At 41.1% G+C, this 21,354-nt stretch overlaps 1 protein-coding gene across 6 annotated transcripts in view; it reads right to left on the reverse strand.

The window, feature by feature from the left end:
* CIMAP3 (ciliary microtubule associated protein 3) overlaps nt 1-21,354 on the reverse strand; it is a 150,673-nt gene that overhangs the window by 91,641 nt on the left and 37,678 nt on the right. For all 6 annotated transcript variants that reach the window (XM_056557822.1, XM_056557819.1, XM_056557816.1 and 3 more), the window contains exon 4: nt 11,652-11,785. In XM_056557822.1, coding sequence (XP_056413797.1) covers nt 11,652-11,785 — 134 coding nt within the window. The remainder of the gene's footprint in view (nt 1-11,651; nt 11,786-21,354) is intronic.

The following is a 21,354-nucleotide window of genomic DNA, read 5'->3' on the forward strand; positions in this document are numbered from 1 at the left end:
CTTACCGGGAGTAGTAGGATTAATAGAAACCCACCTAACGCAGGAAACAATAGGAGTGGTCGTGGTGGTCGTATAGTTATCACTCATGTTTTACGTCACAATCAAGGGGAGTGTCTGTTTTAATTCACAGAAACATTAAATGGGAATTGTAAGGCAAATGTATAGATAAATACGGAAGGTATGTAGTTTTGCACGGAAATGTAGAGGGGCTAACCTGTATATATACCCCCTCCATTTACGCACAGGGTGTTAGAGGAGATATTATACTCTTTATACAGAGTGAACTTAATTCAGTAATAGAAGATGAAATAGATAGGTTAAGGGGTAAAAATAGTGTTGCAATAAAAAAAGGGGTCACCATTATTAAAATATTGTCAAGAGGTGGGATTAATAGATATGTGGAGAGTTAAAAATCCAGCAAAAAGAATTTACTCCTGCTAGAACAAAACATGTCAAACACTATAAGGATAGACATGTGCCTAGCAAATAAAGAGGGATCCCCTAAGATAGGAAAAATAAGATATCTTGCTCGCTGTGTCTCAGACCACACCCTAATAGAAATTAATATTAACACGCATACATCAGAAATAAATGGGATGAACAAAATAAACTCCTATTGGTTGGAATTAATAGACATAAAAAAGATAGAGGAGCATATCCTATTTAATTGGGGTACAACATCAGAACAGATGGTTTGGGACACAGCAAAATCCTTTTGAGGGGAGAAGTGATGTGGGCCATCTCCAGAAAAAAAAGAATTTAGAGAAAACGAGCAGGGGCTGATATCAGAGGTGGTAAAAGCGGAAGAAAGATACATAATGGACCCTGCTAACACAGAGAAGCAAGAGACATGGAAAGATAATCAAAGTAAATTAAATATGTATTTAGAAGAAAAAAGTAAGAATAAATTAAAATTTTTGGGACAACAAAAAATATGGGAGTCAGGAAAACCTAATAAAAGGCTCATGAACATTATACAGAACCAAGAAGGCAAATCTCATATTAATGAAATAAAAAGTGGTACAGGGAAAGTATGTAGGGACCAAGAGGAAATCAGAGAAGAATTTGTAAAATACTATAAAAAAATATATACACATCAGAGATTAAACACCCAAAATAAATAATTGTTAAGTATTTGGACGATATAAAGATGCCCAGACTATCAATACAACAAGAGAAAGAAACAGGGGGCTCAATGACCCTTAGGGAGTTAGAAGAAGCTTTAAATAAGATCAAATGGAACACGAGTCCTGGCGGGGACGGGTTCCCGTTTGAAATATATAGGAAATTTAGGAGAATCCTTATCCCAGCTTTGCTTAGAACTATAAATAGTTCTTTAAAAACAGGAACCTTACCCGAAACAATGAAAGAAGCAGAAATAATATTACTGTTGAAACCGAATAAAGATAAGAAAGAAATGGAATCATATCGTTCAATATCATTATTGAACACGGACGTAAAGATCCTGGCGAGGGCTCTGGCATTGCGTTTGGAAAAAAAAAGTAGGGGAACTGGTGCATAAAGATCAATGCGGATTTATCCCAGGTAGGATGACCAAGCATAATATCTACAGGACCCTTACCGGAATACAGTCGGTGGAAGGAAGAGAGGGAACCCACTCCATCCTGTCACTTGACGCAAGTAAAGCGTTTGACATGGTGGAGTGGGAGTTCCTATGGGGAGTACTGGAAAAATATGGGATTCAGAAGGATTACATAGAAATGATCAAGATGCTATATAATGGAGCGGAAGCTAGAATAAATGCCCCTTATCTCCTCTACTTTTTGCGCTAGTGGTCGAACCCCTAGCGGTTAAAGTCAGAGAAGATCAGCAAATAAAAGGATTTGGAGTGGAGGGGGATGGGGATAAAATATCACTATACGCAGATGACATATTATATTTGGAAAAGCCAGAAAACTCCATAGAGAAGGTTATGGAAGTGATTGGGGAATATGGGAACTATGCAGGGAAAACTGGGAAAAATCTGTGTTACTTCCATTAGGTAAAGTAGAACTGGGAATAATTAAGGAGCTTAGAATCCTGGATAAAGGAGAGAGTTTCTTATTTAGGCGTACAGATATCCGGGAAAATAGGAGAATATCATAAAATAAACACATACCCATTGATAAAAAAAATTGGAAAACAAGGTAAGAACATGGAATAAACTGAATCTTACGAGAGCAGAGTGGATAGTCTTAATTAAAACAGTAATTCTACCAAAACTATTATACATCTTTGGAGCGGCCCCTATCTGGTGCGAGAAAGGAATTTTTAGAAGGATAATAGCTATGATAAATATCCTAATATGGGGAAGGAAAAGAACGAGGATAAAAATAGAATACTTAAGTAAAGGAAGAGAGAAGTGAGGACTGAAACTTCCTGATATACAGGGATATTTTCTAGCAAGTCAGATGTACTATGTGGTGGAGTGGAGGAGATTTGGAATCTTTAAAAATATCATGGAAAAAACAAAAAGGGAAATACGAAAATATTTATCAGGTTCTTGAGTCAGGCCAGTTAAAAGAAGGGAGGTAGAAGGAAAATGTTATAATAGTAGGGATTTGTAAAACCTGGGAAAACTTTAAAAAATAAATGAAAATAACGGGAATATTAGAGACAGCGCCAACTTGCAACTAACAACTTGCAAAATAGGGGATGTAAAATTTTGAGAGACGTGTGGAGAAAAGGAGAGTTAAGAAAGTGGAGAGAGGTGCAGGAAGAATTTAAATTAGGAAAAGGTATGTGGTTGGAATTTCAGGGTTTAAAAAGTGCCATATGCGGGTCACTAAGAGACAGTGGTAATCGGATAGTGGAAGTAACTAAAACTATAAGAAAAATGGAGGGGGAAAAAATAGTAAAGAAAGTTATGGCAGTAATTTATACCAAAATAATGAAAAAGAAAGAAAATTACTTAAAACATAAATGCTTCCAGAAATGGGACGAAGAGTTAGGTGAGAGAAACAAATGCGGGTGGATGAATGTATTCAGGAATATAAAAAGAATGTCCCCAAGTCTAGACCATCAACTGATACAATGGAACATAGTATAACAAAATTCCTCTTCAGGATTGGTAGGAGGGAAAATAGCAACTGTCCAAGATGTAAAATGGAAAACGCGGGATTCCTGCATATTATATGGGAATGTGAAAAAATACAAGAATATTGGGTGTCAATAATTGATGATATCGAGAGAAAAATAAAATATGAGATAAAAGATGATATAGTTTTGATTATCTTGGGTGATGATAGAAAAGTAAATAAAACAATAAAAAGAAAGAAAGGAACTACTGACTATGCTCTTTTATGCTAGATTATTAATAATTAAGAGGTGGCTGGCCCCAACTAAACCAGAGGTATGGGAGTGGAGGGAGGTGACAGGAAGGTTATTTGGTTAAAAGAAAGAAATTAGATTTTTTTTTTTTTTTATATATATATATTTTTATTTATTATTTCATTATTATTATGTGAGGGGGACGGGAATCAGGGGGACACAAGAATAACCCCTTAAGGACCCTTGACGTACGCCGGGCGGGGATCGGACCGGGATGCCTGCTGTAATCATTTAGCAGGCATCCCGTGCAAACGCCCAGGGGGGTCATTAGACCCCCCCATGTCGATCGCAAAAAACGCAAGCGAATTCACACTTGTGAATTGCTGCCATTCCAGTGATGCGGGTCACTGGTGACCCGCTGACCCGGAGATCGGAGCCCCCACAGAAGAAAAGAAGCCCCCCATAGATCAGGGAAAGAATAAAGCCCAGGGAAAGGTAGGGTAAAAAGTAAAATAAAAGTTACAAAAAGTTAAAAAAAAATTACCCCCCCCCCCCCGACCCCCTAATAGGTCCCCAAGGGTCCGCCGCAATTTTTCAGTGTGACCCGGGCCCTATTAGGGGTTCAGGGCGCTGCATTTGGCCCCCCATTTTTTTGGGGCCGCAGCGCTTCCCCCCCCCCATACAGTTTATAGTTACACCAATCACACACAGTACATCCTCCCCACCCCCCCCAACCACACAAGAGGGGGATACGGAAGGATACCACCACTCAATGTGACACTTGCCCCGATCATCCGGGCCTCTGCATTAAGGATTGCTTCAGGGAGTATCACACTTCCATGGAGTACTAAATTTTCCCTTCTCATTTTAATTTTTCATAATTTGACCCCAATGTACCAAGTCCAGAGTACATTCCAAGTTTTAACCCTATAAACCCCTAAATTGCCCAAAATAATGTTTCATCTGAAAAAAAAAAAAAAACTGATAAGACCTCTGGGGGTATTTTTTTTTTACAAAAAATGGGTCATGGGTCACTGAGTCACTATCATCGGGGACATTTTATGTTTCCTCAAATGCGCAGCGCTCTCTCTCCACCTAAGCGGGGTGCGCATTTGAGGCAACAGGTTAGGGACAGCAACACAAATCACATTCCCAGAATGATGATTCAGAGCATAGGGTTTGGGGTGGGCATATTTTTTAGTTTTGGCTATGCTCTGGGTCATCATTCTGGGAACATAATTTATCATTTTATGTCCCACTGTACCCCATTTTAGTTATTTAGTGTACCTCAGTTATTTACCCCATGTAATGCCCCTTGAGGGGGGTCCCACTGTTCTGGCTCCATAGGAGAAAGCCAAAGCTCAAGGATCCTGACTGATCTCCGGCACCTCTGAGACCGGTGTGCATGCTGTTTACGCCAAGATATGAGGTATTTCCTTACTCCTAAGAAATGTATTTACACATTTACAATGAAATTTTCTCCTTTTACCACTTGTGAAAATGAAAAATTTGGGGTAACCCCAGCATTTTAGTGTGAAAAAATCAAATTTTTCATTTTCACATCCCACTTCATGAATATTTATCAAACACCTGTGGGGTGTTAAGGCTCACTGTACCTCTTGTTACGTTCCTTGAGGGGTGCAGTTTCTAAAATAGTATGACATGTGATTTTTTTTTGCTGTCCTGGCACCATAGGGGCTTCCGAAATGCCATATGCCCCCCCCCCTTTCAGCAAAATTTGCAAATGCGACTCCTTCTCTTCCGAGCATTGTAGTCCGCCCGCAGTGCCCACACATGGGGTATTTCCATACTCAGAAAAGATAGGGTTACACATTTTGGGGGGCATTTCTCTTATTACCCCTTGTAAAAATGTAAAATTTTGGGAAAAAACTGCATTTTAGTGGAAAATAAGAATAAAAAAACATTTACACATCCAAAGTAGTCAAACATCTGTGGGGTGTTAAGGCTCACTGTTCCCCTTGTTACATTCCTTGAGGGGTGTAGTTTCCAAAATAGTATTCCATGTGTTTTTTTTTTTTTGCTGTCCTGGCACCATAGGGACTTCCTAAATGGGACATGCCCCCAAAAAACCATTTCAGCAAAATATACTTTGCAAAAGCCAAATGTGACTCCTACTCTTCTGAGTATTGTAGTACGCCAACAGAGCATTTGACGTGCACATATGAGGTATTTCCATACTCAGAAGAGATGGGGTAACAAATTTTGGGGGGCATTCTTTCCTATTAACCCTTGTAAAAATTTAAAATTTGGGGGAAAACTAGCATTTTAGTGAAAAAAAAATCATTTACACATCCAACTTTAACAAAACGTTGTGAAACACCTGTGGGGTGTTAAGACTCAATGGACCCCTTGTTGTGTGCCTTGAGGGGTCTAGTTTCCAAAATGGTATGCCATGTGTTTTTTTTTTGCTGTTCTGGCACCATAGGGGCTTCCCAAATGTGACATGCCCCCCAAAAACAATTTCAGAAAAACTCACTCTCCAAAATCCCACTGTTGCTTATTCCCTTCTGAGCCCTCTACTGCGCCCACCGAACACTTAACATACACATATGAGGTATTTCCTTACTCAAGAGAAATTGGGCTACACATTTTAGGAAGATTTCTCTCCTTTTATCCCTTGTAAAAATTCAAAAACTAGGTCTACAACAACATGGCAGTTTAAAAAATGAAGATTTTGAATTTTATCCTTCACTTTGCTGCTATTCCTGTGAAACACCTAAAGGGTTAACAAACCTTTTGAATACTTTGAGGGGTGTAGTTTTTATAATGGGGTCATTTGTGGGGTATTTCTAATACAAAGACCCTTCAAATCCACTTCAAAACAGAACTGGTCCCTGAAAAATTTCGATTTTGAAAATTTTGTTAAACATTGGAAAATTGCTGCTATACTTTGAAGCCCTCTGATGTCTTCCAAAAGTAAAAACATGTCAACTTTATGATGCATTCATAAAGTTGACATGTTTTATATGTGAATCAATATATAATTTATGTGGAATATTCATTTTCCTTATAAGCAGAGAGCTTCAAATTTTTGAATTTTTCACCAAGAAATGATGCAAGTATCAACATAATTTTACCACTAACATAAAGTAGAATATGTCACGAAAAAACAATCTCAGAATCAGAATGAAAGGTAAAAGCATCCCAGAGTTATTAATGTTTAAAGTGACAGTGGTCAGATGTGCAAAACATGGCTGTGTCCTACAGTGAAAATTGGCTGGGTTCTTAAGGGGATAAAGGCGGGTAGAAATAATTGGGAAGATACCAAAGATCTAAAATGGAAAAAAAAGAAAAGAAAAGAGAGAGAGAAAGGGAAGGGAAAGGTAAGAGGAAAGAAAATGAATTGATATAGTATAATGGAAATAGTAATAGAATGGGAAGGCGTTGTCCCTCTGCCTCCCGTTCACCAAGTAAGGGGAGATATGTCATGGGGGAGAAAGGTGAGGGTAGGGGGGGGGGGGGGGGGGAAAGATAAAATCTTGAAATTCAATGTATAAAATGTTATTTATTAAAATGTAAATGATACATTTTTTCAATAAAGAAATATAAAAAAAAAAAAAAAAAAAAAGACATTCAAAAAGTTTATTAACCCTTTAGGTGTTTCACAGGAATAGCAGCAAATTGAAGGAGAAAATTCAAAATCTTCATTTTTTACACCCGCATGTTCTTGTAGACCCAGTTTTTTTAAATTTTACAAGGGGTAATAGGAGAAAAGGCCCCCCAAAATTTGTAACCCAATTTCTCTCGAGTAAGGAAATACCTCATATGTGTATGTCAAGAGTTCGGCGGGCGCAGTAGAGGGCTCAGAAAGGAAGGAGCGACAATGGGATTTTGGAGAGTGAATTTTGCTGAAATGGTTTTTGGGGGCATGTCGCATTTAGGAAGCCCCTATGGTGCCAGAACAGCAAAGAAAACCCCCACATGGCATACTATTTTGGAAACTACACCCCTCAAGGCACGTAACAAGGGGTCTGGTAAGCCTTAACACCCCACAGGTGTTTGATGACTTTTCGTTAAATTCGGATGTGTAAATGAAAAAAAACTAATTTTCACGAAAGTGCAGTTTTTTCCCCCCAAATTTACCATTTCTACAAAGGGTAATGGGAGAAAAATCCCCCCAAAATTTGTAACGCATATGTGGCCCTAAACTGTTGCCTTGAAATACGACAGGGCTCTGAAGTGAGAGAGCGCCATGCGCACTTGAGGCCTAAATTAGGAATTTGCAATAGGGCTGGACCCAGATACAAGGATGGGGCTTGTCTCCACCAAAACCCTACAGCAGTGTTTCCAAAACAGGGTGCCTCCAGCTGTTGCAAGACTCCCAGCCTGCCAGGATAGTCTATGCCTGTCCGGCAATACTGGGAGTTGTGGTTTTGCAACTGCTGGAGGCGCCGTTTGGGAAACACTGCCGTATGAGACGTTTTTCATTTTTATTGGGGGGGGGGGGGGGGGGGGGGGCGAAGTGTAAGGGGGTGTATATGTAGTGTTTTACTTTTTATTATTTGTTAGTGTAGTGTTTTTAGGGTACATTAACACAGGCAGGAAGGAAACCTTCAGCTGTGGCAAAATGACAACAACTCCCAGAATGCACTGACAGACCGTACATGCTGGGAGTTGTAGTTTTACAACAGCTGTAGGCACACTGGTGGGGAACCACTGAGTTAGAAAACAGACTCTAGCTCAGTGATTCCAGCCCATGTGCCTCCAGCTGTTGCAAGACTACAACTCTCAGCATGTATGGTCTGTCAGTGCGCTCTGGGAGTTGTAGTTTTGCAACAGCTGGAGGCCCACGGGTTGGAATCACTGAGTTAGGAAACAGACTCTAGCTCAGTGTTTCCCAACCAGTATGCCTACAGCTGTTGCAAAACTACAATTCCCAGCACAGCCAGACAGTCAGGGATGCTGGGCGTGTAGTACTGAAATATCTGGCCCTTCAGATGTTGCAGAACTGCAACTCCCAGCATGCCTGGACAGCCTGGGCATGCTAGGAGTTGTAGTTATGCAACAACTGGGGAAGAACAGTTTGGAGACCGCAAAGTAGTGGCCTCCAAACTGTAGCAAAACTCCAACTCCAAGCATGCCTAGACTGTCCAGGCATGCTGGGAGTTGTAGTTTTGCAACATCTGGAGGGCTACAGTTTGGAGACCACCATATAGTGGTCTCCAAATTGTGACCCTCCAGATGTTGCAAAACTACAACTCCCAGCATGTCCAGACAGCCTTTGGATGTGTGGGCATGCTGGGAGTTGTAGTTTTGCAGCTTTTAGAAGGCCACAGTAAAGATCACTTATCGCGATCTTCACTGCAGCCTTCTCCGCCGCACTTTCCGGCCGCCGCCCCTCCTGCTGCAGCTGCTGCTCCAGGATGCCGCCTCCGAAGGTCCGGGTAAGCCGGGCCATGCTCCTCCCTCTCCGCCCGTGTTCCCCCCACGCTCTGCTCCGATTTCGGTGGGCAGAGCGGGGAAATTAACTCTAACCCCCCTGCCCCCCTCCTGCCATTGGTGGTCAGCCTGACCGACCAAAGGCAGGGGATAGGAGGGGGTGGCAAAACTGCCACCTCGCTCCTATCCTTTAGGCTGGTCGGAGCTGTGTCTGACAGCTCCGATGATGCTTATTTTCCGAGAGATCGGGTCCCCAGTGACCCAATTTGCCCGGATCGCGGCAAATCGCAGGTCTGACTTGACCTGCGATCACCGACATGGGAGGTCTCAGGACCCCCCCTAGGCATTGCCACGAGATGCCTGCTGATAGATATCAGCAGTCATCCCGGTCCGATCACCGCCTGGCGAGCTGCGGTGATCGGAAATACTTAAGTGACGGGACGCGAGGGCGTATGCATACGCCCTTCGTCCCCAAGGAGTTAAGAAGCCCCTATGGTGCCAGAACAGCAAAAAAAAAAAAAACAACAACCACATGGCATACTATTTTGGAAACTGCACCCCTCAAGGAACGTATCAAGGTGTATAGTGAGCCTTAACACCCCACAGGTGTTTGACGACTTTTCGTTAAAGTTGGATGGGTAAATGATTATATATTTTTTTTCACTAAAATGCTAGTTTCCCCAAAATTTTTTATTTTTACAAGGGGTAATAGGAGAAAATGCCCCCCAAAATGTGTTAACCCATCTCTTCTGAGTATGTAAATACCCCATGTGTGGACATCAAGTTCTCTGTTGGCGCACTACAATGTTCAGAAGAGAAGGAGTCACATTTGGCTTTTGGTAAGCAAATGTTGCTGAAATGGTTTTTGGGGGGCATGTCACATTTAGGAAGCCCCTATGGTGCCGGAACAGCAAAAAAAAAAAAGAAAAACACATGGCATACTATTTTGGAAACTACACCCCTCAAGGAACCTAACAAGGGGTACAGTGAGCCTTAACACCCCACAGGTGTTTGACGACTTTTTGTTAAAGTCGGATGTGTAAATGAAAAACAATATTTTTCTTACTAAAATGCATTTTTCCCCCAAAATTTTACATGTTTACAAAAGGGTAATAGGAGAAAATGACCCCCAGCTTTTTTCCTATTTTCCCTAGTGAAAATGAAAAATTTAGGGTAACACCAGCATTTTAGTGAAACATTTTTTTTTTTCATTTTCCCATCCAACTTTAATGAAAATTCGTCAAACACCTGTGGGATGTTAAGGGATACTATACCCCTTGTTACGTTCCGTGAGGGGTGTTGTTTCCAAAATGAGGTCACATGTGGGTATTTATTTTTTGGCGTTTATGTCAGAACCGCTGTAAAATCTGCCACCCCTATGCAAATCACCAATTTAGGCCTCAAATGTACATAGTGCGCTCTCACTTCTGAGCCTCGTTGTGCGTCCACAGAGCATTTTACGCCCACATATGGGGTATTTCCGTACTCTGGAGAAATTGCGTTACAAATTTTTTTCCTTTTACCATTTGTGAAAATAAAAAGTATGGGGCAACAACAGCATGTTAGTGTAAAACTTTTTATTTTTTTACACTAACCCCAACTTTTCCTTTTCATAAGGGGTAAAAGGAGAAAAAGACCCGTAAAATTTAAGTGCAATTTCTCCCGAGTACATATGTGGCCCTAAGCTGTTTCCTTGAAATACGACAGGGCTCCGATGTGAGAGAGCGCCATTCGCATAAATTAGGGATTGCATAGGGGTGGACATAGGGGTATTCTACGCCAGTGATTCCCAACCAGTGTGCCTCCAGCTGTTGCAAAACTACAACTGCCAGCATGTACTGATCGCGGAAGGGCATGCTGGGAGATGTAGTTATGCAACAGCTGGAGGTACGCAACTACAACTCCCAGCATGCCGAGACAGCTGTTTGCTGGGAGTTTTATTTTTGCAACATCTGGAGGGCTACAGTTTTGAGACCACCGTAGGATCCAGGTAGCCACATCGCCGTCCTCTGCTCCAGCCGATCACCGTCCGCTACCGCCGATGGGTAAGTGGAATTTGGCACCAGTCCTTGTCTGTTTCCCCGTTCTGCCCAGTCTACTGTGGGTGGGCAGAAAAGGGAAACCGAAAGTTAACCCCCCCCGATCTGCTATTGGTCGTCGCTTCTAGATGACCAATAGCAGGGATAGGAGGGGTGACACCTCTGCCGCTTGTCTTGGGCTAAATGGCTATGCTGTGAGATTACCAGAACACTGTGGCTAGCTTTCTGTGAACTTGTATTTCCTGTTTTCAGTTTTCTTGTTTGCCTACAAATCCCATGATACCATTTTCCTCCTTCCCACACATCAGCTACCCCACCCATTGAAACATAAATGAGCTGTAGACCTTTGGTTTTCAATCAGGGTGCCTCCAGCTGTTGCATTACTTGCAGATTGCTCTCTCCACCCATTGAAGCAGACAGGCTCCCTGTCATCAGCTGACAAGTGGACTAGTGAGTCAGGTCTCGACTACATTGCAAGCTGAGAAAAATCTGAGACAACAGTAATTTTGTAGGCTGGTAAAAATAAATAGTGGGGTGAAAATCACATAAGAATTGTGAGAAAACCGTCACACACAGGTAAATACACTATATTATGAACTACACTAACTTTACAGCCCCTCTAACATAGTCAAATAAAAAAATTCCTGAAATAACCCTTTAACTGGTTAAGGGCCATCTCATTAGCTTTAGATCTGGTAATCGGTGGAAGCCAGGATGGGTATTCGGGATGGAGATTCAGCAGACTCTAAGCCGAAGCACTCACTCCATACCAAGCTCCAGTTTTTTTTTCTGTGGGATCTGCCAGGTATGCTTTAACACCTTTAAGCAAAAGTATTAATGTAAAGTTTAAGGTAAAAAATAATTCTGTTGCTGTACATATGAAAAAGCCTTAAGTACATAACATGAGACAAATACAAGTACAATAATCAAAAAAGATATTACCTAGGGTTTAAGACAATATCTGTCTTCTTGTCTGGAAATCGTACAGCTTTGATGTTAAAAGGGGCATAACTTGGTGAGAATGTGCGCTCTCTGGACCAGAATGACTGGTATTTTGCAGGACTAGGTGTCTGCATCTAGAAAATAAGAGTTTACTATGAATGTAAATGAGTAAAAACTGGGAATATATAATATCAGACAACATCCATTATTTCAAAATCTGACTGACTGTGCTAAGACAGTAGAAACTGCTTGGAACCACTACAAACTTTTTTTTTTTTTTTAAACAAATATGTCCCAGTTTGTAAGGAAGATCAGCAGAAAATAAGAAACGATTGCAGATTGATGACATTTTCACTTTTGCATATTATACATTATGTACTGTAGGTGCCAAAGAGATGAGAGGAAATGAACTAGATTACTAAAAGGAGGTAGCATTATTCCAAGAAAAGCGACATGACATAACATCTTCTTCCAGAACCACTTGGCTTTTTCCAGCTGCATTCATGGTTGCCAACAGATTGTAACATGGGTCTCCAGAAAGATATGGACATGCTAAATGTTTATTGCACAGCCTTTCATACACCTGTCCTGGTTCCCTAATGAATCACCTATCTCAGGCTCCACTGCATATATCTCCATTGCTACCTTGCACAACACCCTCCACCCTGTCTCTGGGAGGTATTTTAAATGCTTAGAGCAGATTGCATAGTGTCATCTGTATTGCCTTTGAGGACAAGGAGTAATTCTAGCACTCCTGAATGGAAGGGGTCTGCTGTGCTGAGGCAGACAATTATAGAAGAGGGTGGCAGAGTATTTAAACTAGATAAGTGGAGGAAAGACAAAGTAGTAAATCAAGCAGACAGAGTGGCAGATTGGTAAGAACAGGGCTGCACTGGCCATTGGGCACATTGTTAGAGCAGGGTTGGCCGGTCCAGGACGCATTTAACTTTAACCGGGTCTTAATGATATGCCTATAGTTAAAAGCAGTGCTAAGCTGTTTGACAGAGTGAAGAGCCATCAGTCACTCTTGTGGCCGCTCGCTTTATGCAGGCAGCCACAAGAGGCCAAGAAGCCACACTGTGGACTGAGTGGGAACCAGGTGAGGTTTTTTTTTTTAATATAAATGCAATAATTGAAGAAAAAAGATCCAGCAACTCACCGCCAAGATGACCGAACAAATGGAGGCACAGCGAGGAAGCAGGTGGACAGATGGATGAAACAGGAGGCTCAGAGGCGACTAACCGGTTTGTTTGACTAACCAGATTGTTTCGTACAGGTGTACTTCATCCGGCCTCCGTTTCTTCGATTATTGCATTTTTTTTTTTTACCTTTGCAATGGGGGGCTGTTGCTATTACTGCCTAAAGGGGGCTGTTGCTATTACTGCCTAAATGCCTAAAGGAGGCTGCTACTGCTACATAAAGGGGTCGTCTGCTGCTACTACTACTAGCCAAACGAGGCTGCTGCTACTTCTACCTAAAAGAGGCTGATGCTACTACTGCCTAAAGGGGGGCTTCTGCTACTACTGTATAAAGGGAGCTGCTGCTGCTTGGTAGATACAGGGGCAGGAGTATCGGGATGTCACGGTCCTGCCCCCTTGTGACATCATGCCCCACCCCTTCAATACAAGTCTATGGGAGTGGGTCTGACATTTGCCACGCCCCCTCTCATAGACTTTCATTGAGGGGGCGGGTCATGATGTCACAACGGGTGGAACCGTGACATCCCGATATTCCGGCCCCTGTATCGCCCGTTATCAGGAACTAAGCAAAGTTCGCTCCATGCAGCAGATGACACAGGGTGCTGCAGGAGAGATCACAAGGGTTCCCGGTGGCAGGATCCCCACGATCAGACATCTTATCCCCTATCCTTTGGATAGGGGATAAGATGTCTAGGGGTGGAGTACCCCTTTAAAAAGTGTAAAAAAAATAAAAATGTCTCTAAAATTATATAAATCCTTCTCCCCTAATAAAAAATCAAATCACCATTACTTTCTCATTTTCCAATTTTTTTTTATATATTTGATAATGCCGTGTGCGTAAATGTCCAAACTATTAAAATATAATGTTAATGATTCTGCACGCTAAACGTCGTGAACGTAAAGAAACAAACAAACATCAAAAATACAGATTTTTATCAGAATTTTTGAAATTTTTTTAAAGCGATCAAAAAGTCCCACAAATATAAAAATGGGACCGATAAAAACTACAGATCACGGCGCAAAAAAAGGCATGTATACGGAAAAATAAAAAAGTTATAGAGGGTCAGAAAAGGAAAATTTTATGCACACAAATTTTGTTAAAAAAATCAGCATTTTTTTTTTAAGTAGAACAATCATAGAAAAACTATATAACTTGAGTTTTATTTTTAATGCATTGGCTTACAGAATAAAAATAATGTGTAATTTTTACAATAAAATGCACTGTGTAAACTCCCCCACCCCCCAAATAAAAAATATGCAGTTTTCTCATGAATTGCTGTCCACTAATAATAATTTTTTGGGTTCAGCTGTACATTTTATGGTAAACTGAAAGATGTCATAACAAAGTACAGTTGGTTCGCGCAAAAAACAAACATAAAACAAAACAAAATAAGAGGTATGCCTCTTAAAAGGAGAGGTGAAATCATAGAAACACAAAAATGGGCTGTGTCCTTAACCCCTTAAGGACCAAGCCCATTTTGACCTTAAGGACCAGGACAATTTTATTTTAGCATCTTTGTTTTTTCCTCCTCGACTTCTAAAAAACATAACTGTTTTATATTTTCATCCACTGACCCATAAGAGGGCTTGTTTTTTTTTGCGTGACCATTTTTACTTTGTAATGACATCACTCGTTTTACCATTTAAAATGAAAACCACAATTTAGCAAATTTTGGAAGGTTTTGTTTTCACGCTGTACACGTGACCTGTTTACTTTATTCTGTTGGTCAGTACAATTAAAATGATACCCATGTTATATGCTTTTCTATAATTGTACCACTTTACAAAAATCTCAAACTATTTTAACAAAATTAATATTTTTTAAATTGTCCTATTTGGACCGTATACGGAGCGATATGATGGTTAATTTTTTGTGTCGTGATATGTAGTTTTTAATGGTATCCCTTTTCCTTACATTTAACTTTTTAATCACTTTTTATAAATTTTTTGGGAATAAAATGTGACAAAAAAAGCAGAAATTTTGGATTTTTTTTTTTTTACTTTTACGCCGTTCACCATATGGGATAATTAGCATAATATTTTGATCGCGCATTTATGCATGTGGCGATACCAAATATGTTTATAAAAAAAAATGTTTTACGCATTTTGGGGTAAAACGTGAAAAAGGGACGATTTACATTTTTATTGTTGGAGGGGATTTTTCCCTTTTTTTTTTTTTTTTTTTTACTTTTTTAAGGGACTATTTATTGCAATCATTAGATTGCATATACAGTACTGTTCAGTGCTATGGGTGATCTACTGCTCTGATCTGCTCGATCTCAAACCAGAGCAGAAGACCCCTGGAGACGGATGGAGGCAGGTGAGGGGATCTTCGTCTGCCACCCTGGAAGATCGGATCCCTGCGGCAGTGCCGCAGGAAAACGATCATCCATTTTAGGTGCCGCGGGAATCCAATCATCCATTTTAACCCCTTAAGGACCAAGCCCATTTAACCTTAAAGGGGTATTCCAGGAAAAAACTTTTTTTTATATATTAACTGGCTCCGGAAAGTTAAACAGATTTGTAAATTACTTCTATTAAAAAATCTTAATCCTTTCAGTACTTATGAGCTTCTGAAGTTAAGGTTGTTCTTTTCTGTCTAAATCCTCTCTGATGACACCTGTCTCGGGAAACGCCCAGTTTAGAAGCAAATCCCCATAGCAAACCTCTTCTAAACTGGGCGTCATCAGAGAGGATTTAGACAGAAATGAACAACCTTAACTTCAGAAGCTCATAAGTACGGAAAGGATTAAGATTTTTTAATAGAAGTAATTTACAAATCTGTTTAACTTTCTGGAGCCAGTTGATATATATAAAAAAGTTTTTTCCTGGAATACCCCTTTAAGGACAAGGCCAATTTAATTTTTTCGTTTTTTCCTTCTCGCCTTCTAAAATCCATAACTTTTTAATATTTCCATCTACAGACCCATTTAAGGGCTTATTTTTTGCGTGACCAATTGTACTTTGTAATGAAACCTCTCATTTTACCATAAAATGTACAGCGAACATTTACGGTAAAAATGACATGTTCTTTATTCTGTGGGTCAATACGATTAAAATGATACCCATGGCTAGATACTTTTATATTTTTGTACCGCTTTTTGTACAAAATCAGTAATCTAAAATCGCCCTATTTTGACCACTTATAACTTTTTCATTTTTCTGTATATAGGGCGGTATGAGGGCTCATTTTTTGCGCAGTCATCTGCATCTGCACATTTGCATATATAAAACTTTTAGATAATTTTTTATTAGTTTTTTTGGGGGGGATAAAATGTGACAAAAAGCATTATTTTTGGATATTTTAAAAATGTTTACGTTTACACCGTTCACCATACGGGATCATTGACATTATATTTTGATAGTTTGGACATTTACGCATGCGGCGATACCAAATATGTTTATAAAAAAAAATAACGCTTTTTGGGGGTAAAATGAGAAAAACTGACAATCTTTATTGGGGGAGGGAATTTTTCACTCTTTTTTTGCTTTTTATTTTTAAAATTTTCAACTTTTTTTTACACTTTTTATGTCCCCATAGGGGACTATCTATAGCAATAATTTGATTGCTAATACTGTTCAGTGCTATGCACAGGGCATAGCACTGATCAGTATTATCGGTGATCTTCTGCTTGATTTAAGACCAGAGCCGGAGATGCCAGGAGACGGACGGAGGCAGGTGAGGGGACCTCCGTCTGCCACTACAAATGATTGGATCGCTGCGGCAGCGCTGCAGGCGATCCGATCAACTATTTTAACATGCGCATTGCTGGAGATGCCGTGATCTGTACTGATCACGGCATCTGAGGGGTTAATGGTGGACATCCGCACAATTGTGGATGTCGGCTGTGATGGTGCACAGGCACCAAAGTATTCCTTATAATTCTTCCTGAGTTTCAGATATATTCTGTAGGTAACTTAGGTTATTTCTCTATGTGGTATGGAGGGGCAGGGTGATCTGTTGTCATGGTTGATATATCTAGACATAAGATGGACACAGGAAGATGCTGAGCAAAGGAATGCAAATTATTCCTGCTGTTCACATATGGTCTGGGTGGGGGCTGGATGGACACAGGAAGATGGGGTGATACTGACCAAAGGGAAGTAAATTATTCCTGCTGAACACCTCGGGTCTGGGGGCAGACACCTTGGAGCAGTTGGCAGTGCCCCCCTTCAGGAGACTGGGAAGATAAGAAGAGCTGGGTGTGGGATTCAGAGAGCGTGTGATGTTGCTGAGACAGGACCTGATGTGAGGACAGAGCCTGGAGAGCGTGTGATGTTGCAGAGACAGAACCTGATGTGAGGACAGAGCCTGGAAAGTGTGTGATGTTTCAGAGACAGGACCTGATGTGAGGACAGAGCCTGCCGTTGCTGTGATGATCTCTTTGGTAAGAGTTGCCAGTACAACACTGCCCTGGAGTTTGTCCCCCGGAATCTGGAGAATTGCTGGGATAGAGGAGCCGTGGTGGAGGCTGCCCTCTGGAACAAGGAATTGTGTTGGAGTTATCTGTGGACTTAACTTGTGGACCCCTGTGAACTGAGGAGTGGCTGTGAGGGCCGGACCTCCCAGGGGACTTGAGGGATCACTAGATTTGGAGCTGTTATCTGTGGACTGTGGGCAATACATTGGAGTGTGGAGTGTTGGACCCGGAGCTGAATCCCGGGATCTGCAGTTTGTTCCTTCCCCGATGCCCAGTGACTGTGCCCTTCTGTTGCCCATTGTTTGCCCAGACTCCGGATCACCCCTCATCATGTGGATTGTGTTTTGTTTTGTGATCTCTGCAAATGAACCTGGTGCTGTTCTCCCATCTCCTGCTCTGTTGATTCTGTGACAACCCGTATGTGTTGAACCCCGTCATATCGGCCATTACTGGTGGGTCCCCAGCTGCTGATAGCAGCCGGAACCTGCCGTGTATGACGCAAGCACCGCTCCGATGCTTGTGGTCATACACAGGATGTAAATGTATGATGTGCGCGAAGTACCGCCAAACCAGGACGTACATTTACATCCGTGGTCGTTAAGGGGTTAAGTGCCGCACTGCCGCAGATGCCGTGATCTGTATTGATCACAGCATCTGAGGGGTTAATGATGGACATCATCGCGATCACTGATGTCCGCCATTACCGACAGGTCCCTGTCTGCTGACAGCAGCCGGCACCTGCCTTGCTTGATGCAAGCACCGGTCCGATGCTCGCGGTCATGTACATCACGTAAATGTATGTCATGGTGTGGGAAGTCCCACCGCATCATGACGTACATTTAAGTCCGATATTGTTAAGGGGTTAAAACCAGAAAATACACGTTACTCAGCCTAAAATTTCACATGCACTATACATGCTTTTAGAACATATTTAAACCCATGTAGAAATTCTATACGCATGATTAAACCCAGAAAATACATATACCTTGGTCTAAAATGCATATTCCGCATATACTGTAAATGATTTTAATCCATATTTATGTTAAAACACAGGTCAACCCACTGCTTTGCTCCGCTTGCATTGTATTGTAATGTTATAGCTTTCATGGGCTTGTTCTGTAGTGACACTGCTGGGATCTTTAGTGCACCAAGTGGACAAAGTAATACAGGGAGGTGATAGGAGGTCACTGTCTGAGGTCAGCCCACAGGTCAATGCTTTGCTCAGTCTGTTCTCTCAGCTTCCTTCCGAAGATGGCAAACGCAATGCAGTGCATAGTGTTTTTGTCAGCCTCTTATACCCACCCACCCATGCTGTCTCCTGTTTGGCATGGAAGCTGAATGTCACATAACGCAAGCAATGATTAGATAAAGTGATCTTGCTGCTAGCTACAATGTATACTAGGTTACACTGATGTCCTGATACTGTTCTTAATACTTCCTATATTCATTCATGCGCTAATATGCCATGTGTTCCTCATTTCTTCTGCTAATTGCGATGATGCCAGGCTCGCACTTAAGGCCGGGTTCTCCAGGCTTAGCTCGCTCATCTGTTTTCTGCACCTTTAGCATTGACCAAGTACTCCACTGGAATTTTTTTTTTTTTATATCAACTGGTGCCAGAAAGTTAAACAGATTTGAAAATTACTTCTATTTAAAAACCTTAATAATTCCAGTACTTATCAGCTGCTAAATGCTCCACAGGAAGTTCTTTTATTTTTGAATTTCCTTTCTGTCTGACCACAGTGCTCTCTGCTGACACCTCTGTCCATTTTAGGAACTGTCCATAGTAGGAGAAAATCTACATAGCAAACCTATTCTGCTCTGGACAGTTCCTAAAATGGACAGAGGTGTCAGCAGAGAGCACTGTGGTCATACAGAAAGGAAATTCCAAAAGAAAAAAACTTCCTTAAGAACATACAGCAGCTGATAAGTACTGGAAAGATTAAGATTTTTAAATAGAAGTAATTTACAAATCTGTTTAACTTTCTGGCACCAGTTGATTTAAACAAAAACAAAAAAATGATTTCCAGTGGAGTACCCCTTTAACCACTTAAGGACTCAGCCCATTTTAAGTTTTCGTTTTTTCCTCCTCGCCTTCTAAAAATCATAACTCTTTTATATTTTCATCCACAGACTAGTATGAGGGCTAGTTTTTTGCGCGACCAGTTGTCCTTTGTAATGACATCACTCATTATATCATAAAATGTATGGCGCAACCAAAAAACACTATTTTTGTGGGGAAATTAAAACGAAAAACGCAATTTTGCTAATTTTGGAAGGTTTCGTTTTCACGCCGTACAATTTATGGTAAAAATGACGTGTGTTCTTTCTTCTGAGGGTCAATATGATTAAAATGATACCCATTATTACATACTTTTATATTATTGTCACAAACTTTTTAACCAAATTAGTACGTTTATAATCCCTTTATTTTGATGACCTCTAACTTTTTTGTTTTTCCGTATAAGCGGCGGTATGGGGGCTCATTTTTTGCGCCATGATCTTTACTTTTTTATGATACCACATTTGCATATAAAAAACTTTTAATACATTTTTTATAATTTTTTTTTTAATAAAACGTATTAAAAAAGTAGGAATTTTGGCCTTTTTTTTTTTCGTTCACGCCGTTCACCGTACGGGATCATTAACATTTTATTTTAATAGTTCGGACATTTACACACGCGGCGATACCAAATATGTCTATAAAAAAAAAATTACGCTTTTTGGGGGTAAAATAGGAAAAAACGGACGTTTTACTTTTTTATTGGGGGAGGGGATTTTTTTTTACTTTAACTTTTACATTTTTTAAAATTTTTTTTTACACTTGAATAGTCCCCATAGGGGACTATTCATAGCAATACCATAATTGCTAATACTGATCTGTTCTATGTATAGGACATAGAACAGATCAGTGTTTTCGGTGATCTTCTGCTCTGGTCTGCTCGATCACAGGCCAGAGCAGGAGACGCCGGGAGCCGGACGGAGGCAGGAGAGGGGACCTCCGTGCGGCGTTATGAACGATCGGATCCCCGCAGCAGCGCTGCGGGCGATCCGATCATTCATTCAAATCGTGCACTGCCGCAGATGCCGGGATCTGTATTGATCCCGGCACCTGAGGGGTTAATGGCGGACGCCCGCGAGATCGTGGGCGTCGGCCATTGCCGGCGGGTCCCTGGCTGCGATCAGCAGTCGGGATCAGCCGCGCATGACACGGGCATCGCTCCGATGCCCGCGGTTATGCACAGGACGTAAATGTACGTCCTGGTGCGTTAAGTACCACCTCACCAGGACGTACATTTACGTCCTGCGTCCTTAAGGGGTTAATGCCCAATCTTGGGGGTTTTGTGTTAACTCCACGTTATAGCACAGAGGCCACGGTTAACTTTGTTGACCTAGTTCTGGGCTCAGGATTTGAACAATGCCTGAATTATGTGCACCACTAGGGTCTCAGCTGTTGGAAAGATACCTGCATTTTAGGAATGCATGTGTATTACTATTCTGAATGTACTTTAATTGTAACATAATCTGAAAACTTGTTCCTGGATGGGCATCCTTGGCTTGTTTAGGTGTCTATCACACAGGGATGTTCACATGGCAAAGCTTTCGTGGATAATCCAAAATATTCAACATTTATATAACAAGTTTATTTAATTATACTGCATATTGAAAGTGTTTACTCCTACCTACAGCCATGCTTGATAAGCTACATTGTAGCCTGTTTTTACAGTTAGCAAGTTGGTAGTTGTATTCTATTTTCTTTAAAACATATGAAGTATTGATCTTTGATCCCAAATGATTCATTATCAACAATGTGGTTAAAGGGGTTATCCACCATAAGGTGATTTTAGTACGTACCTGCCAGACAGTAATGGACATGCCTAGGAAGGATCCGTGCTTGTCTTGGGGCTAAATGGCTATGTTGGGAGATTACCACAATGCTGTGACTATCTTTTTGTGAGCTGGCTATTTCTTGTTTGAGTCTCCTTCTTCAACTACAAGTCCCATAATTCCTTGTTTGTAAGTGTGAGATCACTTTTCTCCCTCCCACATATCAGCCACCCCACCCATTGAAGCACAAATGAG

The sequence above is a fragment of the Hyla sarda genome, chromosome 2 (assembly GCF_029499605.1).
Source record: "Hyla sarda isolate aHylSar1 chromosome 2, aHylSar1.hap1, whole genome shotgun sequence".
NCBI classification, from domain to species: Eukaryota; Metazoa; Chordata; class Amphibia; order Anura; family Hylidae; genus Hyla; species Hyla sarda.